Source organism: Gorilla gorilla, chromosome 19 (assembly GCF_029281585.2).
Source record: "Gorilla gorilla gorilla isolate KB3781 chromosome 19, NHGRI_mGorGor1-v2.1_pri, whole genome shotgun sequence".
Lineage (NCBI taxonomy): Eukaryota > Metazoa > Chordata > Mammalia > Primates > Hominidae > Gorilla > Gorilla gorilla.
Window position 1 is genome coordinate 110,731,512 of NC_073243.2, and position 12,131 is coordinate 110,743,642.

General features: G+C 56.2%; 1 protein-coding gene across 4 annotated transcripts in view; it reads left to right on the plus strand.

Moving 5' to 3' along the window:
• SLC6A3 (solute carrier family 6 member 3) overlaps nt 1-12,131 on the plus strand; it is a 54,889-nt gene continuing 42,758 nt past the window's right edge. Inside the window, exons 1-3 of one of the 4 annotated variants that reach the window (XM_055367012.2) lie at nt 1-72; nt 3,546-3,876; nt 5,298-5,429. In XM_055367012.2, coding sequence (XP_055222987.1) covers nt 3,591-3,876; nt 5,298-5,429 — 418 coding nt within the window. In that variant the 5' untranslated portion in view covers nt 1-72; nt 3,546-3,590. Of the gene's footprint in view, nt 73-1,267; nt 1,456-1,936; nt 2,253-3,545; nt 3,877-5,297; nt 5,430-12,131 lie in introns of those variants that run through there. The other 3 variants (XM_055367011.2, XM_055367015.2, XM_055367013.2) reach the window with 3 other exon arrangements.

A 12,131-nucleotide genomic window follows, 5' to 3' on the forward strand; every position in this document is an offset into this window, starting at 1 on the left:
CCCTCACCAGACACAGAGTCGGCCAGGCCTTGGCCTCGGGACACGGGAACTGTTAGAACTGAAGGCTTCTCTGTGAGCCCCCAGGCTGTGGAGTTTTTTGTCATAGCAGCCCCAGGGGGTCACCAGGCTCCCACTAGATTCCAACTCAGCATGAAGTCACAGCCCTGAGTGCCTTCTGCCTGGGTGCCAGCCCCTGAGCAGGTGAGGGGGGGCGGGGAGGGGAGTGGTGGTGTGCGGGGAGTGCGGGGCGGTCGCAGGGGGTGGGGCACCGCGCTGCGGGCGGGTACTGCGGAGTCAGGCACCAAGGGTCCCTGCCCCCCTCACTGCTGAGCGCGGGCTGCAGGCTGGAATGGCTGGAGAGCCCCAGGGCTCGCCTGGACGCCCAGGGCAGGGTGCTCACGGGAGCATCCAGGGTACACGGGGAGGAACGCCGGGGTTTGGGTGACCCTAGGGGCGACGCACAGAGCTGGGCGCGGCCACTCACCTCGGTGCCTTCTAAGGACCTGGACATCCTGGGCCTTGGCGGCCCGGGGGCTCCATTCCTCCGCGCGCTGAATGGAAGAAATCCCGCCCGGGCATCTCGGAAGGAAAGCCTCGGAGTCCATTCGGCCCTGGAGCCGGATGCCAACCGCCAGGGCTTTCCAGGCCCGTCCCGGGAAATGGTTTTCTTAGGCGAGTGCGAGGCGGGCCCCTCGGTTCCGATGCAGGCGCACTAGATGCCGGCAAGGCGGGGACTAGGCCTAGGGGACCTCGGTCGCCTCGAGGTCGCGGAGACCCCAAGGCCACGGAAGGACCCGCGTCTCCGCAGCCCGCACGCCGGGAAGCGTGGAGAGTCCTCGGCGGGGTCCCGAGCCCGCTGGTCAGAGCGTGGAGCGGCGGGTTGGGAGGGACGTGGTCCCCAGAGCGCGGGGCCACCGTAGGGGCCCCGGATGGGGAGGGAGGGAAGGGTCGGCCCAACGGGGTCCCAGCAGTTCCCCGCGCGCAGCCGATCGGCTCCCTCCCCGTCCAGCTGGGAGCCGCCAGCCCTGGACGTCCGAAGATAGCGGGTGCCCGGGGCAGCTCCCAGGGGTGCGGGCGAGGGCGCAGGGCGGCCCAGACAGTTCCCGCGTGGAAGGCGCCCGTCTAGATCCGCGACGTCTCGGACCCACAGGTCCCCGCACCCCGTGTCCGAGGCTCCGGAACGCGCAGGACAGTGGAGCCGTGGCCACCGCTTGCTCCCAGCCATCTGCGTCCGGGGGGCGGGGGCGGGGGCGCGGCCCGGGGAGGTGAGGAGGAGGAGCCAGGACGCGAGGGCGACCCCGACGGCGGGAGGGCGGGGCGGGGCGGACCCTGACGACTGGATAAGAGCCCGAGGCCGAGGCTGAAACCGCCCAGCGCTGCGGAGCGGGAGGGGAGGCTTCGCGGAACGCTCTCGGCGCCAGGACTCGCGTGCAAAGCCCAGGCCCGGGCGGCCAGGTGAGGCCAGGGTCGCTCGCCGCATCGGGGGGCGCCGCTCCTTCCGCAGACCCTGAAGTGGGGCGCAGGGGCGGGAGCCGGGGGCCGGGCACAGTCTGGGGTCCCCGCGTCCCGCAGACCGCGCCGTCTCCAAAGTCGCCAACAGTCGCGGGTGTCGAGCGCCCCCCGATAGCGCCACATGGGACCCTGAGGCCGTCCGAGGCGCGAGGAGGGTGCAGGGCTGCCCCCGGCCCCGCTCCAGGCTCAGAACCAGGTGGGCACCTGGTGCAATCACCGGCTTAGGGGACGCGTGGGTGTCTATGGCTGTGACTCTGGGGTCCTGGTTTCTTCTCGTGGAACTTAACCCTACTAGGGGTGCGGCGCATCCCAGATCCGATCGGAGTGGGTTTTGTACACCGCCGCTCCATCTCGCGGGGGCTTTGTCTGTTTTGGGGGTGGTGGCGGGCGCGGGCTGCGCGCTGGTGCTCTGGGCAGGGCTGGGAGGCCGGGTGAGGACTCGCCAGGCAGCGCCGCTTCTTGTTCTGGGCACGGTGAAGAAGGACGCTTTCTAACGGGCCACATTTTGCTGTGTAGACCCAAAACTCGCCTCTGAGGCCCCGCGTTCAGGAGCGGGGTCAGGTGGCCCCAGGGCGGCGGCGGCTTGCCGGAGACTCGCGAGCTCCGCACCCGACGCCCTCTCCCAACGCGGCCTCCTGCTCGCGCCGCGGAACCCCTTCGTCGGGTGTTTCACCCATCGGAGGGGTCGTGCCGGTTGAGGTTGTCACCGGGTGCGTGGCATAGCTCGTGATATCTCATGGGTGAGGTTTTGTGCAAACTTGGATGCGGGGAAAGTTGCCTGTTAGAGCCTCCACCTGCGCCCTGCTTCAGTCATTGTGTGTGTGTGCGTACCTGTGTGTGTGTGTGTGAGTGTGTATGTGTGTAAGTGTATGTGCTCGCCTGTGTGTGTGTGTATGTGTGTTTGTGAGTCTGTGTGTGTCTGTGTGTCTGTGTGTGCGTGCGCTCGACTGAAACACGCTGCTGCTGGATCCAAATGCCAGGAGTCGCCCTGGCTGGGGCGGTGTAGACGCTCCTGCTCTCCTGCTCAGCGTTGCAGGGGGGTTTATGTAGCCGTTTGGACGGGATTTCCCGGGTTGCCCTGCTGGCCCAGGAGCTAGTTCCCGCGATGAAGCCCTGTCCATCGTCCGCCCAGCTCTCTCACACGGGGTGGTGCCACCTGCCCTAGGTGGATGTGGCTTGTACAGACACTTTTTGAGGAAGCAGTTGTGATGGTTATGTCTAAACTCTCTTTACAGTGGCTGATTTTGCTTATATAAATTTTGCTCTTTATTACTGAGTATAAACAATACAAGCCCAGGCTTGGTGGCTCATGCCTGTCATCTCAGCACTTTGGGAGGCTGAGGCAGGAGGATCGCTTGAGACCAGGAGTTCAAAACCAGCCTTGGCAACAATAGTCAGACCCTGTCTCTACAAAAAAAAAAAAAAAATACACACAAAAATAACTTAGCCAGTGCTGTGGTGCACATCTGTAGTCTCAGCTACTCAGGAGGCTGAGGTGCAAGGATCACTTGAACCTAGGAGGTTGAGGCAGTGAGTTGTAATCACAACTGTATTCCATCCTGGGTGACAGAGCGAGACCTCATGTTAAAAAAGAAAAAAAAGAAAAAAGAATACAGATGAACAGTCATAAAGACATTATTGAATGCTCTTAGAAGATTGTAAAATTGCTCTCTGGAAGTGTGGGGGAAGGTGGAAGTGATATCCATGCATTGTGGTTAGAAAGCCACGCTAGAGCTCACACAGCATTGCACTTTGATAGGAGTGAGGAGGGGTGCAGGGGAAGGAGGGGCAAACCAGAGTGTCTGTCCTGAGGCCTCCATGGGCCAGGGCCCCAGCCCTGTGGTGAGGGCTGGCACTTCCCAGCTCCTGTGCCCCAGCTGTGCCATCTCTGGCGCTGGGAATGCACCCATCCCTTCCCAGAGGAATGCCCGTGAATGCCTCGGGGCTCTGCCCTCCACACCAGGCGCGTCCCTTGCCCTGGCTGCTGAATTGTTGCATTCCTGTTGTGTGTTTATTTTTCATATTGGCTGAAGACCAAGAGGGAAGAAGCACAGAATTCCTCAACTCCCAGTGTGCCCATGAGTAAGAGCAAATGCTCCGTGGGACTCATGTCTTCCGTGGTGGCCCCGGCTAAGGAGCCCAATGCCATGGGCCCGAAGGAGGTGGAGCTCATCCTTGTCAAGGAGCAGAACGGAGTGCAGCTCACCAGCTCCACCCTCACCAACCCACGGCAGAGCCCCGTGGAGGCCCAGGATCGGGAGACCTGGGGCAAGAAGATCGACTTTCTCCTGTCCGTCATTGGCTTTGCTGTGGACCTGGCCAACGTCTGGCGGTTCCCCTACCTGTGCTACAAAAATGGCGGGGGTAAGTCCCATCTCAGCCTCCCTGAGCACGCTGGCCGGGCGGGGGTCATGGGGGCAGCCGGGGCCAAGGCACGCACCCAAACAAGATAAAGCTGTTCCCATGCACGAAGACGGAGCTCCGTGTGAGAGCTCACGGCCGGTGCAGATCTTCCCAGAGGACGTCACAAAACCATAGAGCAGGACTCGGAGCTGCCTTGTCCCACGCCTGCATTTCAGAGTTTAGGAAAGGGAGGCCAGCGTAGAAGCTGGGGGGTGGGGGGCGGCAGACGGAGCAGCGTGGCTCTGCCTCCTGTTTCCAGAGGCTATTTTCGCTTTGGAAAGAAAATTCTCAAAGGTCCAAAGAACAGCCTGTGGCTGACTTTGGCAGCCTTTGCAAAGCATGTGGAGGCCCTGGAGCCTGGAGTGGCAGAGGAGGCCCCTGGAAAGTGCCTGTGTCCCCTGCACCCTCCAGAACCCAGCCACAGAGCCAGAAAGCGAAGATCGAGGCAGGGCCACCTGGGATGTCCAAGAACATTGGTGATCCCTTCCCAGGAGCCTCTTTGGGCCTCCCAGCCTCCCTGCCTGGCCTCCCTCATTGGCCTCTATGCTAGGTCTGGGAAGGGAGGCCTGGGGAAGAATTTTGGGGGGAAGCCTCACAGGATGCCTGGGAGGAGGCTGGCATTTTTATGCCCATCTTGAAGAGGGGAAGACAGAGGCCTCAGCAGGTACAGGAAGTTGCCCAAAGACAGAGCTGAGGGGCCCCATGCCTCCGCCTCCCCTTCCCCAGGAGAGAGAGTGGCAAAGCTCTCCCTCACTCCAGTCAGACCAGGGGAGCAGAGGGAATTTAGGAGGTTGAGACCGGGGCTCCCTGGGCTTTGTGCTGGGGGCGGGGGAGGTGCAGGTTTCAGAGGAACTAGGCCTTACCCTGGAGGGGCTCCCAGCACCTGGGGCAGCAAAGACCCTCAGCCACAGTCAACAGGGGCAGCCTCTGAGGGCCCCAGAAGCTGGGGACAGGACGGCAGGGCCCACTCAGCTCAGGGGCAGAGTTGGGGGGTCACAGATTCACAACTCAAGAGGCAAAGAGGATCAGGGCAAAGTGGGGGGCGCAGGCCAGGGAAGGGCACCCCGAACCACCATGGGGAAGGATAGTACCTAGAGCACCGCTGAGCATGGGCAGGGCCTCCCTGTGCTGCTCTTGGGTTTGACTTCATGGCTCGGGGTGCGCAATGACAAGGGGATCCAGGAGGGACGTGTCAGGCACTGACAGCAGTGGAGGGCGGGCTTTGGGACTCATCTACCCTAGCCTGGGACTTCCCGTTGGAGAGTAGGGTGAAACGGTCGGGCCAGGACATGGGTGGTTGACTGGGGTAGCCGCCCGAGCTCCCATGAGGAGAGATGGGCCCTTCCGAGGCCCCAAACTCAAGGTGCTTTTCTGCCCCGCAGGTGCCTTCCTGGTCCCCTACCTGCTCTTCATGGTCATTGCTGGGATGCCACTTTTCTACATGGAGCTGGCCCTCGGCCAGTTCAACAGGGAAGGGGCCGCTGGTGTCTGGAAGATCTGCCCCATACTGAAAGGTAATGTGTGGGTGCCTCCCTTCACCCTGGCACAGCGTGGATCATGGTGGTGACGCTGGAGCTTTCAAAGCAAGCCAGCCGCATCATGGGCATCCAGCCCTGCTTTGCTAAGACACAGGCATGGCACACGCCACTTGAACTTGGGTCCCACCTTAAAGATCTGTGACGACAAGGACTGGATAGTTCATTCCCTTGCTCTAGGTGAGGGTCCTGCAATTCATTTGTGGTGTTACTTTGTCAAGATGCTAAAATGTAGTTAAGATAAAACACATGTCTATCTATGGATCTGCCATCTACCTATCATCCATCCGTCCATCCATCAGTCATCTGTTATCTATCTATCCATTATCTGTCTTTATTATTGGTCTTTATATCAATCATTCACCCATCTATCTACCTATCTACCTAATCCATCCATCTATCATCATCATCTATCTGTGTCTGTTTCCTGTGGCTGCTGTAACAAATGACACAAACTAGGAGGCTTAAAAGGCACACGTTTATTGTCTCACAGCTCTGGAGGCTGGAAGCCCAAGATCAAGGTGTCTGTAGGGTTGATTTCTTCCGAGGCTGTGAGGAAGCATCTGTTCTAGCCTCTCTCCTTGGCTCAGAGATTGTCTTCTCCCTGTGCCTCTTTATACTGCATGCTTCTATGCATATCTCTGTAACCAAATTCCCCCTTTTTATGAGGCCAGAAGTCCTGTTGGATTAGGGACACCCTAATGACCTCACTTAACTTGATCACCTCTGTAAAGACCTTGTCTCTAAATAAAGTCACATTCTGAGGTTTGGGGGGTTAGAACTTCAACAGATGAACTTGGGGGAGGGACACATCCCACAATTCTGTCTATCTATTATCTATCAATCATCTATTCACCCATCTGTCATCTACCCATTCATCCATCTATTTTCTTTTGATCCATCCACCTATCTATCAATCCATTCATCCACCCATCCATTCATCCATCCATTCATCTATCTATGGATCTATCATCCATCCATCCATCCATTATCTATTGATCCATCTATTTATCCATCCATCCATTCATTCATCCATTCATCTATCTATGGATCTATCCATCCATCCATCTTCTATCTATTGATCTATCCATTCATCCATCTGTTATCCACTGTTCCATCCATCCATCCATTCATCTATGTATGGATTCATCCATCCATCCACCTATCGACCTATCCACCTATCTACTAGCTATTGATCCATCCAGTTGTCACTGAACCTTTCCGGCTGCTGGTGTCCTGCTCTGGCACCATGAAATGGACACACCTCGTGTTGAGTGCAAGTGGCCTGCCCAGCACCAAGCCCTCTCCCGGCATTTCTGACTCCATATTCATGAGACCCCGGGAAGGGCACGCACTATGTCTCTGTGTTGGAGATGCAGATGCTGAGGACCAGGGGGCTGGGGTCGTTCCCCCTGGTGTCCCCATCAGAGCAGAGTGGGATTTGATCCCAGATGTTTCTGACTCCCCAATCCCTGCACGCAGGTCACACTTGCCCAGTGGGCCAAAGCCACCTCTCAGGGGCTGGTGGTTCAGGGAGGATTCAGGCATTTACTCAGAGGCACCACTCAGAAAATTGGCATTAAGAAAATGACTACTAGAAGGTCAGCCTCTGGATACTCATAGAAGTTCTGGGAAAACTGTGTGTTTAGAAGACAGCCGAGCCCAGCACGGCCCCAGGACGCATTACCAATGGGTCAGGGGTGGGCCTTCAGAGGCGAGCCGCTGACCTCCCTTAGGAGAGGGAACAGATGGCATTTCACAGCTGCTGAGGTCAGGCTCCAGGAGGAGAAGTCAGTCTCGCAGCCGTGGAAATGCTGAGACCGGACAGGTGTGATGGCTCTTCCCAGGCACGAGACTCATTCGTTCTTAATGGGCTGCTTAGTGAATCTTATGACTTTAGTAATTTCTTCCTGGGCTCCACATTCACTGGACTGCACTGAAATGGAGCTACAAAAAGAGGCCTCCCTCCCCACCCCCACACCCACCCCCACCCCACACACATCTTCAGAGTGAGAGACAGATGCTTTGGGCATGCACTGGTGCCAGACGACCCCTTGGCGGGATCTGCAGGTAGAATTCAAACCGTACAAGAATTGCTCAGAACATGCCTCCGTCCTCGTCGTCAGGTCCCTGATATCAGGTCCCCAGTGGAAGAATGCAGCAGCTAACGGAAGACCCAGGCCTGTTGTTACAGACAGACAGGTGCGCGTGTCAAATCCGGCATTGCGGTGAACCCAGGCTAACAGTTCAAGACACACACGCGTTACCTGTGTCCTCCCTGGCCCTGGCCAGCGGCACGGATGTGTTTCAGAGAGGAATGCTGCCTCTGAGCCTGCAGTCATAAGCGACGCTGAGCTTGCACCGTGGTCCGTGTTGGAGAGTATCTGAGGGCTCAGAGCCTTGGGATGCTGAGTCAGAGATGAAGCCGGCCCACTGGGGTAGGGGAAACTGAGGAAAGATGACATTGTGCTCTGGCACAGGCTGCAGCGGGATCCAACTGTGCTTTGCTGGATTTTCAAGAGCCACCCTGGAGTCTGTCACAAGTGTCTTACATGGCACAGCCCTGTGCCCCACTCCTGCCAGTGAGCCTGGTGTTGGAGCAAGTTAAATCACCTCTTCACATGCAGGATTCAGGTGAGGAGGGCAGGAGAAAAAGGGACCTGTGGGTCCGCAGATAAGAGCTCATTTCCTTCTGTCTGTCACACAGAAAGGATGTTCACCAACAAAGCTGCCGTTGTGGGTCTTCATGGTGTAGTCCATAAAATGTCAAGAAGCAATTTCTAAGAATTTCAGAGCACCAGCTCGACTTGGGCTAGTAGAGAACCTCTGACTTCCATCAGCGTGAGCAGTGGCACCTCGTTCTGAAGAAATGCAGCCGGCGGATGTGGGCATATCATCGTGTTCTCCACAATGCACAGCCAGGGTAAGCTGGGCAGTCGTCTCCTCTGTGTCACAGCCCCTGTGCCCACAATCCCACATCCCATGCCACCAGCTTCGTTCTGAAGACTAGTCCCAGAGGAGGGCTGCAAAGTGTGGCCACAGGAAGGAAGGCTCGTGGCCCTGCGGGCGGATCTTGGGAAGAGCTTGTTCACACTCACCTAGTCCTGGTGAGGAAGGAAAATTGCAAATCACAGAAAGTGAACTGTTCGACCCACAAAGGGATAGAGGAATCAGTGCAAGAAAGCTGGACTTCTTTTTAGAGACGAGATACCTTGAGTTGTTGAATCTCGGTAACGCTGCAGGTTCCGGTGCCAGCGTCCGGTTTGTTCTGTCTACCTGTCAAGCTCAGGACGCCAGTGTAGAGGAGACTGACACTGCTTATGAAATCAGATGTACACCATGCACCCCCGGCACCCTGATACATGTGCCTTTGTCCTTTTTAAAAATTTGGTTAATAAAAATGCATGCGTTTTCATGTCTCATTGAATAGAAGTGCCACGTGGTAAATTAAGACATCAGCTAAAGTGCCCACAACAATCATTGTGGAGCTAAAAGGCCATCCAGCCCTGAGCAAGTGGCAATTCCATGGGGAAATGAAGCCAGCTCTCCAGGAAGCCTGGTTGTTCCTGGCCCTTCCCCTCCTGCAGACCTGCGAGCTGCTCCCTGCTCCTAACTGGGAGCCAAGATCCACCCTTGAAAGCCAGAGGGCGGAGTTCATGGTGAGGCCCAGCTGCTCGGCGGCCATGACTCACGTGCATTTCCCATAGTCTCGCCAGAGCAGCTTGGGATGGGCACCACAGCCAGAGGGGCCTCTGGGGCCTTCAGCCCCACAGTGCACCCCAGGGTCCTGAGAGGTGGGTCTTTAAAACTCTCCCTCTCCTCCCTTCCCCTCGCTCTCTTTCCCTCTCCCTGTGTCTCTGTCTCTCTCCCTCCTTTCCTCTCTGTCTCTCCTGTTCTGTCTCTTCTCCTCTCTGTCTCTCTGGTACACGCACACACAGCAAGCACATACTAAAGACACCCAGACTGACACAGAGAGGCGTCCTCTCCCCTTTCTTTTCTTTTCTTTTTTTTTTTTTTTTTTTTTTTGTGAGACGGAATCTCGCTCTGTCACCAGGCTGGAGTGCAAAGGCGCGATCTTGGCTCACTGTCACCTGCGCGTCCCGGGTTCAAGCGATTCTTCTGCCCCAGCCTCCCAAGTAGCTGGGGCTACAGGTGCATGCCACCACGCCCCGCTAATTTTTTGTATTTTTAGTAGAGACGGGTTTCATCGTGTTAGCCAGGATGGTCTCGATTGCCTGACCTCATGATCCGCCTGCCTTGGCCTCCCAAAGTGCTGGGATTACAGGAGTGAGCCACCGTGCCCGGCCCTCTCCCGTCTTTCTTCCAAAGACCTGCTTGATGCCTCCTGTGAGGTGTGGAGGGGCTGCTCCACCAGAGGCTTCCTCCAGCGGGATCCGTGCATGCGTTGACAACGCCCTCTCCTGAAGCCAGCTCTCGTGGGTGCCCTGGGGTGTACTGGTGTTCAGGGGTGGGGCAGGGTGGCCGTGCTCTGGTGGGCGAAGCACCATTTGCAGGCACGACCCTCAGCCAGCTTCTGTTTGTCAGGTTTCGGTTTCATTGCCAAGGGCAACCCCATTTTACAGACGCCCTGGAAACCCCACCATTCGATTGTATTGAATATAAAATATTTTATAGTCAATCATATTTTAGTGTGATTTCTCAAACACAAAACAAACTACACACAAGGTTAATAAAAAAAGAAAGGTACTAAGCAAAAATAAATTTAAGGAAATGGACCTTAAAAGCTATGCTTGAAATTCACACTTAGCGCCGAGCTTCCTGGGAGTCAGACAGGAGGGAAGGGAAGCACCATGTTCTCATGAATGTTTTCCCTGGAAACGCGAGCAGGGACTTTGCCTGCCACCTCCTTGGGGAGACAGCCTCCCGTGTCACTAAATGGTGTTTAAGAAATATGTCAGGTGAAGCTTCATCTGGAGCCCACAGTGATGTCATGAGCAGAGATCACTAGAAGGTTCTGTAGCAAACAGGGTAGTGGGTTTCCTGTGTCTGGGCCTTCAGTGAGCTTGAGGAGCTTGTGGTGAAGTTGGCTGGTTGGTGAGGGGCTACACGTTAGTGGCCCAGGTCAGGGGCTCTGCCTTCCTGAAGGGCAGGGCTTGGAGCAACCAAATGCCTGGCCAGTGCTGACAGTGGCCACCACTGTTCAAGGGAGCCATTTCCTCACCCAGGTGCCCAGGGAAGCATCCAGGAGGGGACTGGCCACCACCGTTCAAGGCTGTTTCCTCACCCAGGTACCCAGGGAAGCATCCACAACCAGGAGGGGTCCTCTTGGTAAGGGGGACTCTGGTGTGGGAGCTGCACTGTCCCATGGATCAGAGCAGGCCCATTTGCTCTGGGAGCCGTGTCAGCCAGTGTGGCCAATGGTGATGTCATGCACAGTGGCCATGGTGACGTCATGATCCCATGGTGGCCCTGCCAATCTGTGGTGCAGGGCAGGAAACAAAAGCAGTGGCTCTGGAAGGACCCAGGGTACAGTCAGCCCTTCCTTCGGACTCTGGATTGGGATCCACTCTGGTGTTGTTTGATCAAGGACTTCCCAGGGTTTCAAGCTAAGGACTTGATACAGAAAGTTTTAACCTTGCAAAATTTTCAAATTGGGCATCCATTGTCAGTTACCACCATGGAAAACCCTCCACAGTGCTCTCTGGAAACAATGTGGCTCACCGACAGTGTGGCTCCCAACCTGGCTGCCTGGGTGAGTTCACTGTGGATCACAACCCAGCCTCTCTCCTAAGGGACTCCGGACAGACGGTAATATAGAATTATTTAATATGGACCAGATCCACGTGGGAGAAGGCCTTCCAAAGGCAATCCGTGACAGACTGCAATACAGAATTATTTAATATGGACCAGATCCACATAGGAGAAGACCTTCCAAAGGCAGCAGCTTGGCTTTCATCATCACCACTACTGAGCATGCTTTCCAAGAGGGATTACCGGCACTCCTGATCTTAGATCTGTTTAAAACAAAGTTTTGAGTCTTCTTTTTGCTTTCAAGGTAGGAAGAGAAATTTACTGAGGTTCCCTGAGCATGAGAACAGCTTCTCCTAAGGATTGAGACTATAAAAAGCAACCCAGGCCACTCCCTGCAAAAGTCACCTTGAAGGTATCCTCCTACCCCGGCCATGAACAGGCAAGACAGGGCATGGCGCCTACTGGGTTTTAATAAAGTAAATCAAAGTTGTACCCAAACTAATCATGTCAGTAAACTGAGAAGAAATGTGGAAATGAAAAAAATTCTTCCTGGAGCTTAGTAAAGTGAACCCCAGTAGCAAGAATGTGATGGTGCCCATCCAGCAGTGAACAAGGAGGAAGTCATCGGACCACCAGGCCCATCTGCCCACCAGTCAGGCTGACACCACTCCAAAGACTGCTGACCACTGAGTTCTGTTCCAGTTTACCAGGAGACCCCATAAATGATGGATCCCAAATTCCAGGTCTGTGATCCTGGAAAGGACACTCTAAAAGACCCTGGATGGCATTGCACGGCCATGGATGGCCCTGGCTGGTCCTTGATGGTCTTGCATGGCCCTGGAAGGCCTTGGAAGGTCAAACATGGCTCTGAGTAGTCCTTCATAGTCATGCAAGGCTCTGGGTGGCCCAAGGAAGCCCTGGATGATCTTACCTGCCCTGGGTGGACCCTGGTGGTCTTATGTGGCCCTG